Here is a 21,438-nt window from a genome sequence, read left to right as displayed (position 1 = left end):
CTCTTGTCAAGTTTCCCTACTGCATTAAGGATTACCCTTCAGGGGGTCAGAGACGGGGATCTATGGGTGGGGGGGGGTTAGATGGGGGTAGAGAACACTTCCCAACAATCCTCTGCACATTGCGGCGGCACTCTGTCAAGAGGTTTCCTCTCCATACCATACAAAGTGAACAGCAGCCACGGATGTGCGAAACAAAGGACAGGAGGAAAAGGCAGTTACTGAGAACGAAATCACTTGGGACATACAAATGAAGGCATTCAGCATCCAAAGAGGGTGTGCTGCACGGGAGGCAGAACTAAAAAGAAACAAAAAACAACCTAGCTTTATCATAATCTGCGCGCACCCAGACATTCAATCTGGAGGATTCGAGAGCGTATTGGAAACACCGAGAGACCCACAGCATTGCGAGCATGACCTGCAGCATGCGTAATAAACGCCATTTTAAATGTACAGCTCACTGGCATAACCGAGCAAATCCTTTAAGTGCTGCGAGGAGATAAGATGAAAAGGCAGACATCACTTAGTTGCACGCGGTGTGATATGAGGCCTGACATTCCTGCTTAATGGCTCACTCTCCACTACACATTTAGACTTGTTAAGCGCAGGTTATGGCGATAATGGAGCTGATGAGAAAGATAAACCCTACCAGCATTCGGAGCTGTGGCCACAGAAGAATGGAATCTGCAGCCAGAGTTTCTCGGGAGCACAGTCGGAGCCTCCAGCTGCTATGCACTCATCAAAGGTCTGCAAGCAAGACAAAAACACAGGGTGAGATGTGCATTCCTGGCGCTCTCAGAGCTGTGCGCGAAAGTGGTGAGACAACACATTCACTTCAATCCACTAGAACACTCCCACTAATCCATTGGCAAAGTGGCATTAGAACATGTTGTGCAACTCTCCACACGCCTCACAGATCTGAACGTGTTTTGACGCACTTAGCAGCCGCCACCAGTCACTCTGTGCGTGCATGTTATGTTAGGTTACGCAGCATGTGCCCGACGTCTGACATTTTACACCCCCTTTAGTGGGCGACGGCGGTCTGCTGGGCCATACGACCCTTTTCCATCAATCTTGTATGTGTACTGAATGGGGGTTGTGTAGTTATCGGCATCACTCCTGCTAGTTGTAGTCTTGGAGGTGTCACAAAGGGTGGTTGGGTCGTGCACCCAGTACAAGTGGGGACAGCGAGTGAAGTGCTCTGTGGTGGTGAGTTACCATTAGAGTAATGTCGGGGGGGCAAGAGGGGGGGATGGGTCTTGCAATCTTCCCAAACAGCTGCCCGATTGTGTTTAGAGACTAGCGTCTGTGAACAGCATTCAGATGAGTATAGGTAGCTGTACTGTTGTCATGCCATAGTTCAGTCAGTGATCTTCTGAGTTACCAGGAGGTGCGACTACCACTCTTCAACGCTGTCGCTTTCAAATGTATGAAGATGTGGTCAGTTGCGAACTGATATTGACGTGGTGGTTAATTATGATGGGTGTGTATAGGATATAGGTTGGTAGTGTGCAACATCTGGTTGTGTCTGGACCAGTTACTCATGCCTTTGGGTGTAGCAGAGAGTGCATATTATAACTCAGGTCATGAATAAGGAACAAGTTACTTACCTGTAACTGTTGTTCTCCAGCATGGGTCTGGCATGGATTCACATGCTCATGAATATTCCCCGTCGTCAGGCTGGGAATCCTCGGTAAAGAAAAAACCAGTATCAGTTTCGTTTCTGATCTGTCTTTCGTAGTAATAACCAATCACTGGTCTCTGCGTCATACTGACCACAGCCAATGACTGCCCTCTACCTAAGCACCGCCTCTGGCAGCCATCTTCAGATTTGGAAGCACGTGAAGTGGCAGTATGACCAAGTGAAGAGCCGCAGAGGGGTAGGCGGGAGGGTTCGCATGTGAATCCATGCCAGACCCATGCTGGAGAACAACAGTTACAGGTAAGTAACTTGTTCCTTCTCCAGCATGGGGTCTGGCATGGATTCACATGCTCATGAATAAAGAATACATAGCAGTACACACATGCACAACCACGGGAGGTGGCAAAGGCTCAACATTAAGCATCACATCAACTCAACATTAAGCATCTTACCTCCTCACCAGGCTCACCTCAGGCGAACAGGTTGCGCAGCACTGCTTGGCCGACCCTGGACTCCTCCCTGGAATCCCGGTCGACGCAGTAGAATTTCGTGAAGGTGTGCGTCGACCTCCACGTAGCAGCCCTGCATATGTCCAGCAGGGGCACACCAGATAGGAACGCCGTGGTAGCTGCGATCGCTCTGGTGGAATGGGCTCTCGGACGGCCAGGCAGCGGTCGGTTTGCCAACCGGTGACAGTACATGATACAGCCGGAGAGCCATCTGGAGATGGAAGCCTTCGAGAGAGCCTTCCCCTGATTGACAGGTCCAAAGTTCACAAAGAGTTGTGACGTCTTCCGAAAACCTTTCGTGCGGTCCACGTAGAACTTCAGCGCTCTAGCTACATCCAGCGAGTGCAAAGTCCTCTCAGCCGGCGACGAAGGCGACGGGAAGAACACAGGTAACACCAAGGGTTCGTTGAGATGAAAGTCCGACGGTACCTTGGGCATGAAGGAGGGGTGCGTCCTGAGCACTACCCTCGTGTCGTGGAAAGTCAAGTACGGGGCCTTGCAGGAAAGGGCCTGGATCTCTCCCACTCGTCGTGCGGAGGTGATGGCCACGAGAAAAGCTGTTTTCCACGATAGAAACTTCAACGGGGCCGAGTGCAGAGGCTCGAACGGAGGTCCCATGAGTTTGGTCAGCACCACGTTGAGCTCCCACGCCGGGGCCGGAGCCTTCACCGGCGGGAACGATCTGAACAGTCCCTTCATGAACTCTTTCACCAGACGATGAGACCACAAGGACGTCCGGCCCGTGGTTCTGGTGTATCGGGAGATCGCAGCAAGATGAATCTTGATGGACGCGTGTGCCAGACCAGCTTTGGCCAGCGTCAGCAGGTACGGCAGCACTTGGGGAGCCGTAATCCGTAGAGGGTTAATCTTCTGTGCGTAGCACCAGACAGAGAACCTCTTCCATTTGTGTCCGTAGCATTTAAGAGTCGAGGACGCCCTGGCCTTTGCAAGAACCTCTCTGCAATCGGCCGGTATGTCGTATCCTCCAAACTCTAGCGCTGCAGGAGCCAGGCCTGCAAGTTCAGCGACTTCGGGTCGTGGTGGAGGATGGCGCCTCCTTCCCTGGAGAGTAGATCCGCGTCCGCCGGCAGCTTGATTGGCGGGGACGCCGACAAGTCCAGAAGGACCGGGAACCATATCTGCCTCGGCCACGCAGGTGCGACGAGGATCATCCTGCACCGTGACCTCTTGAGCTGGTTGACGAGCCGGATTAGCAGAGGCAAGGGAGGGAACGCGTAGAGGAACAGGCCCTCCCAGGGGAACGAGAAAGCATCGCCCATGCTCCTCGTCTGGGGAAACCTGCTGGCGAACCTCCGGCACTTGGTGTTCGTCGCCGTCGCTAACAGGTCGATCTGGGGTGTGCCCCACCGTCGGAAGAGGCGATCCACCAGATCCTGCCATAGTTCCCACTCGTGGCACGAGCGCAGCTCCCTGCTGAGTGAGTCGGCGATGGTGTTTTTTATCCCTGCCAGATGAAACGGCACCAGAAGAATCCCTTGGGCGACGGCCCAATGCCACAGGTCCTGCGCCTCCTTGGACAGCGCTGGGGACCTGGTTCCGCCCTGTTTCCTGATGTAAAACATGGTGGTGGTGTTGTCGGTGAAGATCCTCACCACCTTGCCCTTGAGGGACGGAAGGAAGGACCTGAGGGCCCAAAACACTGCACGGAGCTCCAGGACGTTGATATGCAGGGACTTCTCCGTCGGGAGCCAGAGTCCCCTTGCGTGCAGATTTTCGGTGTGCGCTCCCCACCCTTCTAGGGAGGCATCCGTGGTCACAGTCACCTGGTGGGCTGGGGTCTGGAAGTCCATGCCCGCCGTCAGATGCGCGCGGGTGCCCCACCACCGTATCGCTCGTCGGAAACTCTCGTCGAGCTTGATCCTTTCCTCGAAGCTGCCCGTCGTCTGGATCCAGCGCGCATCCAGGAACTCTTGCAACGGGCGCATCCGGAGCCTGCACATGGGAATGAGGTAGATGCAGGAAGACATCATCCCGAGGAGGGACTTGATGGACCTCACCTTGGCCGCGTCGGCCACCAACATCCGTTGCACCTTGCCCAAGATGGTCCTGGTCCTCTCCTCCGACGGGGAGGCCAGAAGGGACACTGTGTCGAGCCTCGCTCCCAGAAACAGTGCGACTTGCGCGGGCACCAGGTGGGATTTGGCGTAGTTCACGGAGAATCCCAGGTCCGTGAGGAGTTGGACGGTCCTTGCCGTGTGGACCACGGCGAGCTCCCTCGTCTTGGCGCGGATGAGCCAGTCGTCCAGGTAGGGGTAGACGTGAATCCCCTCGCGGCGCAGCTGCGCCGCCACCGGTGCGAGGCACTTGGTGAAAACCCTGGGTGCCGACCGCAGTCCGAAGGGAAGGGCTTTGAACTGGTAATGACGCCCTTGGACCACGAATCTGAGGAATTTTCGGTGCCCCTTTAGGATGGGAATGTGGAAGTAGGCATCCTCCAAATCCAACGACGATAGGAAGTCTCCTTCCTCCAGCTGACCCAGGACGTGCTGGAGGGTGACCATCCGGAACTTCTGCGCCTTGATGAACTTGTTCAGGCGTCGCAGGTCCAGGATGGGGCGCCATCCTCCCGTCTTCTTCTTCACGAGGAAGTAACGCGAGTAGACTCCGGAGCCCCGAAGCCTCTTTGGGACGAGTTCGATGGCGCCCTTTCTGAGCATCGCCTTTACCTCCAGGAGAAGTTGAGGGACGTGAAGTTCTTTCCTGGCCACGGGGGGGACGCGCGGGCACCTTCTTTGAAACTCGAGCGCGTGGCCCCGGGCCAGGGCGTCCAGCACCCAACGGTCGGTGGAGATGGACTCCCACACGCTGACGAAGCCCGCCAGCCGGCCTCCCATCGGGGTGCTTCGGTGGGGGCCCGACCCCACGGCCGGTTCAATCCTGCTTGGACGCGGCCTTGCCGCCTTGGCCTCCTTGGCGACGACGGCGGGGGCCGCCAGACTTGCCTCGTCCTCTGTAGGCCTCTTGCGACGACGAGCGGGCCGCTTGACGGTAGGAAGCGAAACCGCCGCCGGAACCTTTGGAGGCGCCCTTGCCTCCGCCGCTCCGAAAGGGCGTCCGCCGTTGCTGCAGTACTCCAAGGGCCCGGGCCGTCTCAGTATCCGCCTTGATGGCCTGAAGGGAATCGTCCACTGTCTTCCCAAACAGGTTGTTCCCGTCGAAGGGCATGTCCAGGACCCTGGTCTGGACGTCCTGCCGAAAGTCCGTAGCCTTGAGCCATCCGCGACGTCGAAGGCAAACGCCGTTGCCCATCTGGCGGAACCCAGTGTCGGCGATGTCCGTCGCCACGGTGATGGCGTGGTCCGAGGCCACCTCACCTTCCTGCAGGATCTCAAGGGCCTCCGCCCTCTTGTCGTCCGGCAGAAAATCCAGCAGGGGAGCTATCTTGTACCAGAGTTCCCTGTCGTAGCGGGCCACGATAGCCAAGGCGTTGGCCGCTTTAATCGTCGTCGCCGCCGACGAGATGACTCTGCGTCCCATGGCATCCAATTTCTTTCCCTCGCCGTCCGGCGGGGAAGTCGACGTGGAGGCCGCACCCCCCCCCGCTTTCTTCCTGGCTGCCGCGGAGACGACGGAGTCCGGGGTAGGCTGCGCCCGGAGGCATAGGGGGGCCGAGTCCGGGACCCGGTACTTTTTCTCGTACCGGTCTCTTTTCGCTGGCGTCGTGGAAGGGTTCTTGAGGAGGGAAAGGCCCTCATCCCAAATGTCGTCCAACAGAGGCACTGCGAGGACCGTCTTCCTCTTGGTCTCGCGCCGTTGGTAAAGGAAGCCTTCCTTTTTCTTCTCCTCAGGGCAGAGTTGGAAAAGCTTGGATGCCCTGGCGATCATTGAGTGGAACGATCCAATCTCGTCGGGCGGAGAAGCCCTGGTGGGAGGAGACGACGGAAAATCCTCGTCGTATGCCTCGTCGTCCGTACCCGTCGCTGCCGTGTCAGTCCCCGTATCATCCCCTCGGGTGGACGGGGAGGAGGGCTGGACGGGGCGCGACGGTTGAAAAGGAGGCGGTGGATGGATCCTTCTTTTCTTGGTAGGGGGAACACCAGAAGGTCCCGGTTCTGGATCCCCCGACGGGAGAGGTTCCTCCGTCGGTAACGGTAGTCTCGTCCTTATCTCGGAGCATAAGGACTGTATAGCCAACAAAATGGCCGCTGAGTTGTCTTGCGGCGCTGGCAGAGGGGAATCCGACGGGCGAGCAGGGGCCCCGTCGGTATCCTCGACGATGTCGTCGTCGTCACCCGCGTCGGGGCCCATTCCGACGGGCTGGTCTTGTTCCACGCCTAGGCCGTGGCTTAAGACCTCGATCAGTTCCTCTTCTGAGGTTGAGGCCGAATCTACGACGACGCCCTGCCCCCCCTTCTTCCCCACGGAGGGTTTCACGGGGGTCCTATCGATGGGCACGAAAGAAGACTCCCTCCGAGGAGGCAGGGAGATTCTGGGCCCCGAGGCCGCCACCACTGGTGCAGCCTCCACAGGCTGGGCCAGGGCCGCCGCGACCGTTTCGATAGAGGGCTTGGTCGAATGGATCAAGGCCTTCACCACCTTAGGTGCGCTCACCGCCTTATCCTTGAGGGAGGGGGCACTGCCACGCTCCTCCTCTGCCTTAGAGCTCGACCGGGGTCTCTCCAGGAGCTTCGCCGGGTGCTCGGCCTTCCTCTTACCCGACCCAGAGCGTTGGCTCGTGGTTGATGGTGCCGGGGAGGGTGCGCCCTGCCTGGCGCCCGTAGAGCCCGACCGTTCGGCGCTCCCGGTGCCAGCGGACTCGCGGTGCTTGGCCTTATGTTGGGCCCCCGTCGCCGGGGCGCCCTCAAAGGTCTTAGAAGACCGCTCAGATTTCTTCTTCTTCTCGCCAAACGGGCTCTTACCCTCCAGCCAGCTGGCGAGACGTTGATGACGGTCCTTCATGGTCCGTTCCGACATGTTGCCGCAAAACGCACAGTCCTTCTCCACGTGCGTCTTGTCCCCATGAAGGCAGTAAAGGCAGAAAGAGTGTTCGTCCTCCTTGAAGACGTTCTGCAGCTGGCATCCAGGGCAGGCCCTGAACAGCTTTCCGGGCGTCGAGCTTCCCTTCTCCTGGGCCATCTCCGAGACCGGGCCTGAGAAGCTTCTGGAGTCCTCCGAAGTGTAGCTCGACGAAATCTTCACCCTTGAGGGGCACAGATGAATCCGACACGGGTCCCCGTTGATCGGATGTAGGATCGGTGGAGCTTGAGGCTCTTTTGACCGAAAGAATCGAAGTTTTTGTGAAAAAGCGCGAAAAAATAGCACTAACGCTCGAGAGCAATAGCACGAGGATCCCAACACATGAACGTGCGGTAAAAATCTGAAGATGGCTGCCAGAGGCGGTGCTTAGGTAGAGGGCAGTCATTGGCTGTGGTCAGTATGACGCAGAGACCAGTGATTGGTTATTACTACGAAAGACAGATCAGAAACGAAACTGATACTGGTTTTTTCTTTACCGAGGATTCCCAGCCTGACGACGGGGAATATTCATGAGCATGTGAATCCATGCCAGACCCCATGCTGGAGAATGCCTTTTACTATGTGTAGGTGTGGCATGTATCCTTTTCTGTTATGTCTGGAGGGGTAGTGGGGGAGGTCAGTTGGGGGTATACCTGTAGAAAACTCAGAATGTCGTATGCGAGCCAGGCAGCTGCTCTGGTGGCAACGCAGCCTGTTATTGGACGAGTTTATGGGGGGCGGGGTGGGGTGTTGTGTCACAGTACAGACTGCTTTGCTTGGTTGTATGCAGCATGAAGATATTAGCATGTTTCAGGAGTTATGACCATTTTGTTATTTATTTTTTCAACCTTGTAAATATAAGGAGGCTGAGTTTTCCTGCTGGGATTCAAACCACAGTTCTCTTCAAAGGTTGCATTAGTCCACTGAGCTATCTTACTGAATGGTGAGCAAGTTACTGAGGGGTTCAGACAATCAAGAAGTAACATTTCTTTTTAAACCAGTCAAGAGCACTGCGTATGAAGCAGCAGTTGTTCCATTAAATAAACTTATGAGGAAACAATGCAAGTCATGCATGCAAAGAACCTGCCAAGTAAGTCAACCAGGGTGCAGTGTACATGAAGCAGTTCTCAACAAGAAATTAACATGAGAAAAATTCAAACATTGAGATTGAATGCATATGCATGTGAGGCAACTACGGAGGTTGGAATTTAGTTCCCCTTGGAAAAAGCAGATGTTTATTCCTGATAGAGTGTCGAATAGAAAATAGCCACAGACAGTATCAGTTTAGTAGCAGCATTAGAATGTGGGTCCCCTTGCTGAGGCTCCAACAGTGATGCAGTGGTAAGAAAGAGAAGGACGTGCAAAATATGGTGTAAACCTATCCACGATACATGCCCTCACGTCACCTTCTAGAGCATGGTTGTCCAACTCCAGGCCTTGAGAAGCGGAAACCTGATGGGTTTTCAGGATATGCCTCCCTAATATTCATGTGCAAAAATGTGCATACATTTAGAATCATTGTATGCACATTTATCTCATGAATATTAACTAGGGGTATCCTGAAAATCCGACATGGATCCTGCCCCAGAGTCCTGGAGTTGGACAACCCTGTTCCAGTGGAAAAATGACTCAAAACAACAAGGTTGTAAAGTGTTTTGGGAAATGAGATGTGTGCTAAGAGACGTCTACCAGACATACAAACCATCATCCTGACTGGGGTTGCAATGGAATTGAAGGCTTGCTATCTGTCTCACTTTTAGCAGGAATTAAAATAATACAATAATTCAATGAGATTGATTTGTGGAGGACCTGAAAGATTGTCTTTGTATAGTTTCATTATGTCTACTTTGTTAATATATGTCTTGAAGTACAAAGGGATGAGCTTCCATGCTCAGGGCTAGAGGAATGGGAGGAGGGTAATCACGGGGCTGGGGATTGTCACCCACTCTGTGAAGCTAGCCTCCGAGACGAACCACAGCAGATAGAGATCACCCATCCCACCCCCAGCCTACTTTGCAAAGAGTTCCCCACCACGGAGTAGACCCTGCTGGGGGCAGCAAGTTGGTAAGAAAGTCTGGGAAAGAAAGGTGGAAAAATGAGGAAGAATCCATTTGCGGTCCCACGACTGCAGGACTCCACAAACCCAACATCTACATCAATGACTCTGGTGCATTCGAGGGAGACAAACTATAATTACACAAAGGAAACAGACAGAAGCAACACCAGAAATGCTGTTAGTTAGGAAGAATGCAATAAAGCATACACAGATTTTAATTTACTTCTCAAAGTAAGGACATTTATAGAGAAAGGATGGGGGCACTTGAATCTTATGGATTTAGAGATTAAAGGGGTTTTGGTCAAGACACATTTGTTGGGATTTGAGTGGGTTCGGTTTTGGAAAGGGGAAGGATAGTTCCTCCAATAGGAATGAGGGGGAGGATTTATTTTTTACTAGCACCTGAGGCTCATTTATAAATTAACAAACTAAAGGTGGAATACTTTGTAACTCCTGGTGGACTAGGATGGATGTCGATGCTGAACAGAAGGCAAGTGTATGTGTGGAGGGCAGGGTTCTTAGAGAAAGTAGTTCTCCTTTAAAACAGATTGGATTAACCACCTTTACATGCACATGTGTGGCATCAGATGTTTTGGGATTTGTATTCTATTGTTACTATGACTTCTGAACTTTAAGAAGTCACCACGAGAAGACTGAAAGGTTCCAGGAGTGAAGGCTTTCCATGCAGGATTACAAAACATGGGGTTGCAAAGTACAGGGAATGCAGAAGTACCGGGATGCGTTGTGAGTAACCACCCCCCCTCCACTCACCCAGACTACAACTAAACCAGCAGTGATCCCAATCATAAAGGTGAAACAGGAATAGCCTAACAGGTATACCTCCTTTGACTATTCTGGAAGCACAAGACGAGGCCAGGCTATATTTTTCTGAAGGAGTGTGAGCTGGTATAGAAGCAAGTGAAACAACAATAGTACTGTGGTACCAAAACAAAGGAATGTCCAACCAAAGTTCTATAAAACAGAGTACTTTAATTAAACCAGCAAATGCAAATACCCATAACCAATCCCTGCAAAGGAGAAAACAGAGAATGCAGACTTCAGAATAAAGGGGGCTCTCTGGGTTGAAGACCGGGTCGCGCAGGCAATGATTTCAGCAGCAAACATCAGTTATTGAAGAGGTCTTTGAAAAGGTGGAGGGGGTATTCTACAACTCACTAGGGCCTTAATAAGGCATGCCAGAGGGATAGAACCCTTTCACATATCTTGTGATACTGGTCTTTGGGTCTCAACAGCAGCAAGCCAGCTTCCAGAAGCTTTGCTGCAGTTCGAGTTTGTGTTGAAATGGGTCGAATCTAGCATCCCCATTACAATTTGGCCTCGAGACAGGGATCTCGAGGAGTTGAAACAGTGTTCAAGATGGGTTGAGTTGAACCTTCCACTCGATTGAGTCAGAGGTCGATAAGCAGTGAATCAGTTACTTACATGGGGATGAGCTGGGTTCCAGTATTCTGCTTCAATTGGTCAAGACGCCGTTGAGATGGCTCAGAGCACATGAGCAGATCGGAGCATGTGGCGTGGCAAAGGCAGCACCGCAGGGCTTGTAGCGGTTCAAAGTGGGTCAAGCAGGCCAAAAAAAAGCATCTTGAAGAAGGAGACAGGCTTTGGACTGCTTCTGGGCTCCCGGGTACTAGTCATCTCAACCGCAGTATGTCTTGTCTAGCCAGCAGTCATCACAAATATTCCCTTTGGATGGTTAAGGTGAAGAGCTTGCCTCTTCCTTGAAGCTCTCGGTCTATACATCTATGGAACAGGGTTTTGGAGCAGACTGTAATCTCAAGAGTTCCAGGTGAATACTTAGTTCAGAGTCCAAAGATGAAACTAAACCTCCCGCCCCCTTCATATAGGCAAAAGACAGGCAATTGGTTATTTTATAGCCTTTTGTAATGGGTCCAATCCTAGCTTCCGTTTCAGAATTTTCTTGCCTGGTGTTGCCATACCGAGGAAGCTTTGTCTTTAGGAAACACTTTTGAGCCCTAGGAACATCCAAGATGGTGGGAGCCCTCTGAACTGTACCTCTCCTGGGATACTCTAACTCCACCCCCTTCCTCTGACTGCCTAAATCAAAGGGATTCCAGTAATCAGCACCCTGGTGAAAGCTGGCCATTGTAATGACAGGGATGTCTTCGAAGCACTGGTTCCCAACTGAAAAACCAGGGAGATTTCTTGTTCCCTGGAGAAGGGGACAGGTTTTCTCTGGGGTATCAAAGAGAAAACTTCCTGGGTAGGAACCAAACAGTTGCTTTGGGTACAGTCATCCCATGCAGCTGAATACACACAAGACCCTGCCAGGAATGAGTCTCTGGCCACCAAGATGACACTAATACTACATGTTTTGCTTGTGCCTGACAATTGTGTATTCCTAGCAGCCACAATGTAAAAACCAGAGATTGCTTATATTTAGGTATTACAAACTGCCACCAGTGCACACAATTATTTTCAACCAGAAGTGCTTGGGATGTCAGTAGACAGTGACAGCAGAAATACATGTGTGGGCTATAATTTATGGCATGGAGAATTATCAAAGTGGGGTCCGATTAGCAGATCTCACTCTGAGGCAGTATTACATTTCTATACATAAAAATCAAAAACAACTCAAGCTGTTTCTGCCCACACAGATGGCATTCCGTCACAGGGATACAGATGGTCTCCAAGCCGATGGAGGTGTTCTTGCAGTTAGAGGCAGGATAAAACTGCTCTTTTTCATTCTCAGTCCAACTGGGGTAGAACCCTTCTATCAAGCCCTCATGTACGGGATGAAAATGGCCATACATTGAACAGAAAAGTAATTGGTAAAACATAGACCATTTGTTGGCAATAACGCCAACCAAAAAACTCTACAGAACCCTAGCAGGGTGCCGATTATCCTTGTGGGGACTCCTTTTCTTTCCTTACCCTAAACCTACATTTGGTGTAATGGGTAAAATGTCAGCTTTGTCACTTGACCAAATGTTGTTCCCTTGATCAAAGCACTATCTTATGTACACTGATGACGTGGTATTTGCATGCATGTCACTGACTTTATAGTTTGAGTTAGTTGACTGTCTTACGGATTATATTAAAAAAGAGGATTAAGTGTTAATATTTAAAATTCCAGCGTCATGCACATGGGATTAACAAATTAATCTGGGAAATCTATCACTTCTAGTTGAAAACGTATCCCCAGATGTCTGGCATACGATGGAAACCTCATAATGATAAAAATCAATTTCAATTGGTGCAGATACTGCAAGGGGTTTCTGGCTTTTCTGCTAACCTTAACCATTAACCCATAAAGACATGATGTTAATCTACAGGGCTAAGTGAGTGAAGTGCTGCTAGTTACTGAGTAGGGAATTACAAAGGACTTACTGCAAAAATGAACACACTTCAATCAATGGAGTGCATTTGTTAGAAATATTTTGGGAGTGCCCAAGTGAACCTTACTTTATAATATACTCATGAAACTGAACACGCCATTTTTGGGAGTCACTTTTTGATTAAACTACTTCTATTATGGGCAAAGGTGTAGGCTCAGGAAGAGGATTGTCTCTAAATGTTGAAGGCGCTCATTCATTTCTCAAATGTTAAAATTCAGTGGTTTAGGTATATATATATATATATATATATATATATATATATATATATATATATATATATATATATAAACACACACCAACAGTCTAAAAGAATAGGCTAATCTGGTTGGTCCAGGAAGCATACCTAAAAACGGTAAATGTATTAATAAATTCGATGAATGCAGTTGGAATTGGCTCACACAAAAGAAGAGGATGAAGTAACAGTAAGATAATTTCTTCATTTCGCTACCTACAAAACAAATCATTCCGATTTATGTTGGTTTATTAATACATCTGCATAGAATTTTGATGGCCCGATTAGGATTAGGTAAACTTCCATTAAATACCTTAACCAGCAGTTGGTCTCTGCAAGAACCCCACAGTAATCGCTATCCCTGTGGTTCGGTGGAGGAAGAGCCATTATTGCACTTTGCTGTTCTGCAAATAATACAGTAAAATTGAAATATGAATGGATATAGTTTCTGAGATTGAAGGGGTTTGTCCAATGTAGGCATGCGTCGTTTTATCTGTAGACACGGATATCTCAGCGTGTTTTATTATAACTAAATATTTAACTTCAGCATGTGTTATCCGGAAGACAACCAATCAGGTTTTTATCACTTAACTGGTTAATGGGGACGAATGATTTCCATTTACTGTTTTGTTTTATTACTTAGCTTGATGAAATTCTGATGCACTTTTGATATCACCTTTATGGAAAACATGTTTATCAGAAATAAAATAAATTTGATTGACCATCTTCTAGGTGTCCCACTTAACAAAAGTTGATGAAATCAATTTATGTTGGAAGCACTATAAAGCCAGGTAATTAGTGTTGATTAAAAAAAGGGAAAACTGGGACACTTCACTAGACCGTCCGTGTGCACTACCCCTCATCACCAAACACATTATCACACTTGTAAAACGTGCACTAACACTCTTTCCACAACGTATTACCAAACAGTACACAAAGCCAGTACTGTTCAGTCCACAGGTCAGTGTCATTGGCTTTGCCAATAATTGCTATTCAGTGTCCTCCTATTTCACCTGCAATGATCATGCTGGTTTACGTTCTTATTCTGAACGAATAGAGTAGATTCAGTAACCAAGCCCATCAGTGCCACACATTTTCACAAAATTGCAAGTTATTTTGGCCAAGCTGAAATTTACATCTTACTTTCAAGCCATGGATGTGGGGCAAATGGCTACAAAGTGGCTAGTCTAAGAAGCAGTCAAATCGTATGAAAGACAGCACATGTCCCATGGTAGACCATCTAATACAGGACAGACAGTTTTATACTGACTCACACCGAAGGGCCTGAACGAGATAACAGACATGCATATTTCCAACTCTAATATTACTTGAATAAATATTAACAGCGTACGTTATAGCCAATTACAACCCACTGAATATGAAATAAACAATACGCAATATCCTCTATATCTTTAATATATGAATAACAATTACGGTTTTTCTGTTAAATATACTGTCATAGGGATGAATGAATAGCCTCTTCCTTGTGAACCTTTACATAATGCACTGGGAAGCAGACTGCTCCGAATGATGAAAATCATATAAAGTATTAAAAACGGAAAATGCACTAGTCGCCAAGACTGATCCAAAACCTACGAATATGTGCACCTGGTACTGCAGACAAGGGCTAAGAGGATACTTCGAGGTCACTGTAACTCACAAACTGCAGCTCTATTCCAGACACGTCAGTGCCCTTCCAAAGCTACCCACCTTTGTTTTAGGCTTGTTGTTTTGCCCCTTCCGGCACCTCGCAGCACACATCATGTGGCCTAATGGTGAAGGCAACCTGTCCCTGCTTTCTTATCTTTTCTGATCGATTGAGGGTGACTGGTACCTTGAAATGCTGGGGTCTTGAGACGGGGGCACCAGGGCGCGAGCTGGGACGGGGGTGGGGGGGTCGGAGGCTTGTGCCCTCCTTCTCTTGGGATTGCATTTTGCTGGGAGCTATTAGCCCCCTTGTGGCCTTGCAGGGCGCACTCCTCCTTGAATATGAATGCTGGCAACATGAGACAATGAATGGTCTATGAATCTCTGCAGGTCTGTCCTTTCACACTGGTGCCTATGATACAACCTATTCCCACATGCATTCACTTGTTTCCATGTTTGTGGACAGGGCCCATGCTCCTGGCTGCAGCACAGAATTAGGCCTCGATTTCAATATGGCTGGTACTTTCTAGAGTATAAGATTAGGTAATGTATGTGGGCGAGGGGATTGAAAGGGCTGCATCCTAGGTGGTCGTCCTTGTTCCCAGAGGGGAATCCCTCCCTATGAGGTCCTCCTGCATTAAACTACATGTAGGGGCACTATTGGGTAGCAGTGTCACCTTCCTAGTCTCATGAAAAGGAGCTCCCCCTTATGGAGAAGTGACGACACCTTGTGAATCGTCACAGCACATATAAAAGTAACCAAAATACCAAGTGTACAAAGCTAGGGTGATGCAAAAGTATCCCAATTGCTCTGCATTGTGTGCAAGCTGTGTGCAAGGTTAAAAATTTACAAAAATGTAAAGGGTAAAAAGGGAAACAGTTTCCCAGTACTCATAGCCTGAAGGACAGCTCAGTTTCCGCATAACAAATGGGAAAAAGGCTGGGGAAGTGTAGTTGAAGGCTTTACTTCCCATCAAAAAGTCAGAACAGGTTAAAAAAAACACAAAGCAAAAAGATTGGCGGTCCATACAAACTATAGAGGGAAAGTTGCCGAAGAGAAATCTTGCCCAACACTACCAACACTAGGGCAAGGTAGATCTAATCCCCTGCGGATAGATTTCCTGTTCCAGTCTATTATGCATTCTGGACAGCCCATCGACATTGCTATGTTGTGCACCTAGCCTATGCTCAATGGTGAGGTCAAAGCCTTGGAGGCTTATGGACCACCTGAACAATTTAGAATTATTTATCTCCCTTCATGTTAATTAGCCACTTTAAGGGCTTATGGGCAGTCTGCACTGTGAAGGGAGTCCCAAAGAGGTAGGATCTCCTTATCCAAAGGGCTCACGCAATAGAGAAGCATTCCTCCTCCACAGTCGCCCACCTGAGCTCTCTGTCCTTAAGCGAACTACTGATAACATGTTCACTGCCGTTGTCTAACTGTGAAAGGACAGCACCTATCCCAGGACAGCACATATGTCCGTGTCATCTGTCTGCACAAGAAAAGGTCCCTGGTAATCAGGTGCCCAGAGAAAGGGAAAGCCTTATCATAATCCTCAGTCCAAGTGACTTGCTTTGGTTTGTTAGGAGCTGTGAGAGCAGTCGGAGCAGCAGCCTTGGTTCCATAGTCCACAATGGGGTTTCAGTAATACCCAGTGGGGCTTAGAAAAGCTCTCACCTGGGGTTGGGTTGTGGGCGTTGCCGTCTTGTACAGCTTATACTTTACTGGTAAGAGGCTGAATCCTGCTCCCTCCAATCTCATGCCAAAAGGTATGTCACCGAACCCTGACCAATCTGGTGTCTCATAAGTTCTTCCCAAGTTGGGCTGAAAACTGCTATATCGTCCAGATATGCCATGCAGAATTCATCCAACCCATTCAGGACATGGGTATTAAACAGCTTTGAGACAGTTAGATGTGCACCTGCTGCGCTGGTCACTACATATACAATAAAGAATATAGTAAAGATCATCAGTTGCAAGCAATCGTGCTGGAGGGTCCCAAAGCCCCACGGAACCGAAAACACACTAAATCAAGGAGAACAAGGTCACACTCAGCTGATGAGTAATAAAGATTCAATTTAATGAACTAAAACAGCCGACATGTGTTTCGTCCTTCACAGTCTTCTTCCAGGCTGAATACATACATGGTGTCACATCAACAAGGCAATAGTCAATCCAGTGCCCCAAGGCAGATAAAGAATATTGAGAATAAAAACACAATAAAGATCAACCAAAAACAATAGGATTATCAAGGTTACAGATTGTCAAACGGGGGTGTACAATTTAGGTGCATGTCGAGGTCCAAAATAAAAAAACTTTGTAAATGGACACATATCCAAACAACTCAAAACAAAAGCCAATAAAGAGATGGAAGGTAGAAGGAACCAAAAAAATAAGCAAACAAACAAATGTAAAAATAAATACAAGCTAAAAACTAAAAAGTTGTATATGGTTTAAGTTACTTACCTGTAACTATTGTTCTCCAGCATGGCTCTGGCGTGGATCCACATGTTCATGAATATTCCCTGTCATCAGGCTGGGAGTCCTAGGTAAAAGAAAAAACAGTTTCACTGTCCTCTGGGTCACACTGCCCATTCCAATGACAGTCCTCTCCCTAAGCCCCTCCCCTGGCAGTCATCTTCAGATTTGGTAAGCACGTTACGTGGCAGTATGACCAAGAAGAGTTGCAGAGGGGCTGGAGGGAGGTTTCACATGTGAATCCATGTTAAATGAAGAGCGGGGGACGAGAACATTTATAGAAAAAACTGACGCTGCAGGGATCAAAGGAAGTTGGCGGCACACTTCTGTGTGTGCTGCCGTTAAGCTAAGTGGCCGGGGGAGGAGTGGGGTAGCGGATGCGGGCCACAGTGGTCTCTCTCATTACTGCGCTGCAATGGTTATCGACATTTTCGTTGGTGGAATTATGGGCGGTACAGTCATCGCATAGATCCTTCTCTTCCGGCAGCCACAAGCCTCTGGCGTGCAACGTCCAGTGTGTGCTCCACGCCCTTCCAGGGAGACGTCCGTGGTGACCGTCTCCTCGTATGTGGGGGTTTTGGAATCCCGTGCCTTGGGCAATGTTGGAGTGGACGCCCCATCACTCTATCGCCTGTCGGAACTCTTGGTTAAGAGGGATCTTGTCCGTGAAGTTTCTGGAAACCTGTATCCAGCAGGCATCCCAGAATACCTGTAGGGTTCGCATCTGCAACTGGCAGAGACGGACGAGGTAGATGCAGGACGACATCATGCCCAGTAACTACTTGATGGCCCGCACCGTTGCAGTCTTCGTCGATGACAGCCGATGCACATTTCCTTGAATGGCTGCTAGCCTCTCCTCCGAGGGAGAGGCCAGGCAAGAAACCGTATGGAGTATGTCGCCTAGGAACATCACGCTCTGCGATGGCGTTAAGCAGGTCTTCAGATAGTTGATGTAGAAACCCAGATCCGCCAATAACCACACGGTCGTCTCCCTGTGTCCATAGGCCAGCTCCTGCGAAAGGCTGCGTGTCAGCCAGAAGTCCAGGTATAGGTATACATGTATGCCCTGTAGACGCAGATGGGCTGCCACTGGTGCCAGGCATTTCATGAACACTCTGGGGGCTGACTTCAAGCCGGAAGGTAGGGGTCTTGAACTGGTAGTGCTGGTGCTGCACCACAAAACTCAGAAACTTCTGATGTGAATGGGGACATGGAAATGGGCATCCTCCAGGTCCAACGACGTCAAGAAATCTCCTTTTTCCAGTTGGCTAAGCATGTGTTGCACAGTGACCACTCTGAACTTTTGGGACTTTGTTCATGCGCTGTAGGTCTAGGATGGTCCTCCAGCCCCCTGTCTTCTTTGTGACTAGAACGTATCTGGAATGGACTACGGAAGCCCAGAGCAATTGGGGCACCGGCTCTAGCGCCCCTTTTCACAGCATGGCTCGTACCTCTTCCAGAAGCGGAGGGATGTGCTGTTCCTTATGGGGAATCGGAGGAATCCAGGGTGTGTCGTTGGGCGAGAGTATCCAGCACCCATCTGTCAGTGGTAATCTTTCTCCACTCGCTGAGGAATCTAGTCAGCAGGCCTCCCACCGGGGTACACAAATGGGGGCGAGACGTCTAGGTCATTTCAGTCCTCAGCTACCGTAGGCCGGGAATGCCCTCTGTAGGCTTCTTGCGTTGAGGATCTGGAAGTCTCTACGTACGACGTGGAGAAACTCTTTGGAGACCTGCTCGACTTTCACCTGGAATAGCGAAAAGACGACTGTTGGAGTGCCCAGGGAACAGGCTCTCTGCGTATCCGTCTTGATGGCCTGGAGGGACTGGTCGACTGTCTTACCAAACAGATTTTCCCAGTCGAAGGGCATGTCCAGCACCTTCGCTTGGACCTCCTGGCAGAAATTATTGGCTTTCATCCAACCTGGTCGACAAAGCCAGACACTTGCACATTTGCCAGAACACTGTCGGCGACGTACAATGCCACTGTGATGGCGTGACCCGATGCCACTTCCCCTTCCTGAAAGAGCGAGGGCTTCCATCTTCTTATCGTCGAGTAGGAACGGCAGGATTGGCCCTAGCTTGTACCACAATTTGCTTTTGTACCTGGCCAGGATCGCCAGTGCGTTGGCCACCTTGATAGTGTATGCTGCGGTCCAGCAATGGTTGCGACTTCATGGACTTGGGTGCAGAGTCCGGCACCCTATATTTCTTCTACAGCCTATCCTGCTTTGCTGGAGCAGTGCAAGGGTTCTTCATGAGAGCCAGACCCTCCTCCCAAACATTGTCCAGAAAAGACACCGCCATGATAGTCTTCCTCTTCACCTCATGCCTTTGATACAAGTAGCCCCCCTCCTTGGTTTCCTCAGGCACCAGCTGGAATAGCTCGGAGACCCTGGCGATCATGGAGTGAAACAACCCCACTCTATGTGGAGCATCCAAATGTGGCGATTCACCCTCAGCTGCAACAATGGTTTTGTCATCATCCATTGTCTTGGCCATACCCGTCACCGTAACCGTGTCTGGGTCTGCTGGGGGAGAAGGAGCCCAACATGGTGGCAGTGGGGGTTGATATGGGAGCATCAGATGACACTTCTTCGTTGGAGGCTGATCGAGGACCTGGGGGACCACAGTACTGGTGTCGGGGGCATTCTCACCTGGATCTCAGACACAAAGGTGTGTAGAGTCGACAGAATATCCAAGGAAATGTCCCTTGACTGAGGAAGTAGAACAGGAAAACTAGGCCCTGTACGGTTGTTGCAGTGGTCCTCCTCCTCCTCCTCCTCCTCCTCCTCCTCCTCCTCCTCTTTAACGTCCTTGTGGACCATATGCAAGAACTCCTGATCTTTGTTGTCTATGGACGAGACCTCCATGGCTTGGGCGATGGCCTGTGAGGGCTACTTCAGGGCCTCCTGCCCACCCCTCTTTTCCCCCCTGAGGGTCTTGAACTGGGGCCTGGGCCGGTTGCACCCCTTCTGGCGTGCCTGCAGACTTTGCCAAAGTCACTGCGACTGTCGCGCCTTGGGGGCAGGGACACTCTGAGGCGTGGGAGCTACCCTCATATGATAGGCGCCCGTAGCTGCTGTGGTAGTAGTCGTCGTCGACTGAGTCACCGACGAGGTCTTTGCCTGTGCCGGTTGAGCCTGCTTGGGCTGTGCAGCCTTCTCCTCCGTCCGCGGCTTCTCGGATTTCTCCCGCAGTTTAGCCGGGGTAGACGACTTCCTCTTTGAACAGGAACTTGAAGGTATGCTGGCGATGGAGGCAGAAGGTGATGCTGATCGCACCCTATACACTTTGGGTCCTGCTTCCGCAGCGAACCTGGTCGACTCGGACTTACGGCTCTTGGCTTCATCTTGGGCCCCCACGGATGAAGCGCCCTCAAAACACTTAGACTGCTCCTCGGACCGACCGGTCCTGTACAAGGCATGACCCTGTTCGGAGCATGGTTCAGACGACTTGTTTGTGTTCAGCCATGCCACAAGCCTACTATGCCTGTCCTTTGTCGTCTTCTTTGAGAAACTGAGGCATATATCGCACTCTAGTTCCTTGTGGGCCGGGTGCAGGCAGTAGAGGCATTGCAGGTGCTTGTCCTCCTCAAACACATTCAGTAGCCCGCATTTGGTGCAAGGCCTGAAGAGGGACCTTCCCTCCTTCTCCGTCATGGTCGTAGGGCGCGAAGTAGGTGCAAATGGCCTTGTAGAATCTTCGATTAATGTTTGCCTTTAAGGGGTGTTGAACTTCACCGACAATGTGTCCCCGTTGTCACCAGATGAAGAAAAGAGCATACAGGCTTCGTTGAAAGAAAAATTGAACATTTTCCCCCCCGTTGAAAAACACGAAAAACATACAAATATCTCAGACAGAAAACACGAGGACTCCGAACACTGAAGCGTGTGGTAAAAATATGAAGATGGCTGCCAGAGGAGGGGCTTAGGGGGGAGGACTGTCATTGGATGGGGCAGTATGACCCAGAGGACAGTGATTGGTTTAGAGAAGAAATATAGTTAAGTGAAAGTGAAACCATTTTTCTTTTACCAAGGATTTCCAGCCTGACGACGGGGAATATTCATGACCATGTGAATCCATTCCAGACCCCATGCTGGAGAAATACCCAATCAAGCCCAAGAATGCGCCAAGATCTCTTTTGGTCTTGGATGTGGGGGGCATTTAAAACGGCGTTCACCTTATCTTGCTAAGGCTGTACACTACCATTTCCCACAAAGAAACCCAGATAGTTCACGGCTCATTGAGCCAGCTTACACTTCCTAGGGTTGGTAGTCAATTCGGCCTCTTGGAGAGCACTCATAATAGTGAGAAGACGAGAAAGATGGTCCTCCCACGTTTTACTGTAGATAACTATATCGTCAATGTAGGCCCCTCAGAAACGGAATAGGGTTGTAGTATTCTGTCCATATGTCAAGTCGCTGGGGCCACATGCAGACCAAAAGGGAGAACTTGAAACTGGAATAGCCCTATGGGGGTCAGAAAGGCTGTTTTTTCCTTATTCGGTCCGTGTACAGGG

The 21,438-nt window shown here is 50.0% G+C and overlaps 1 protein-coding gene across 2 annotated transcripts in view; it reads right to left on the bottom strand.

Annotated features, from left to right (window-relative positions):
* Positions 1–21,438, bottom strand: part of HS2ST1 (heparan sulfate 2-O-sulfotransferase 1) — a 523,976-nt gene that overhangs the window by 28,410 nt on the left and 474,128 nt on the right. Inside the window, exon 5 of one of the 2 annotated variants that reach the window (XM_069641735.1) lies at positions 647–744. In XM_069641735.1, coding sequence (XP_069497836.1) covers positions 647–744 — 98 coding nt within the window. Of the gene's footprint in view, positions 1–642; positions 745–21,438 lie in introns of those variants that run through there. The other variant, XM_069641736.1, reaches the window with a different exon arrangement.

Source organism: Ambystoma mexicanum, chromosome 1q (genome assembly GCF_040938575.1).
Source record: "Ambystoma mexicanum isolate Mex_15411 chromosome 1q, UKY_AmexF1_1, whole genome shotgun sequence".
Lineage (NCBI taxonomy): Eukaryota > Metazoa > Chordata > Amphibia > Caudata > Ambystomatidae > Ambystoma > Ambystoma mexicanum.
This window is presented reverse-complemented; position numbering and strand designations above follow the sequence as displayed.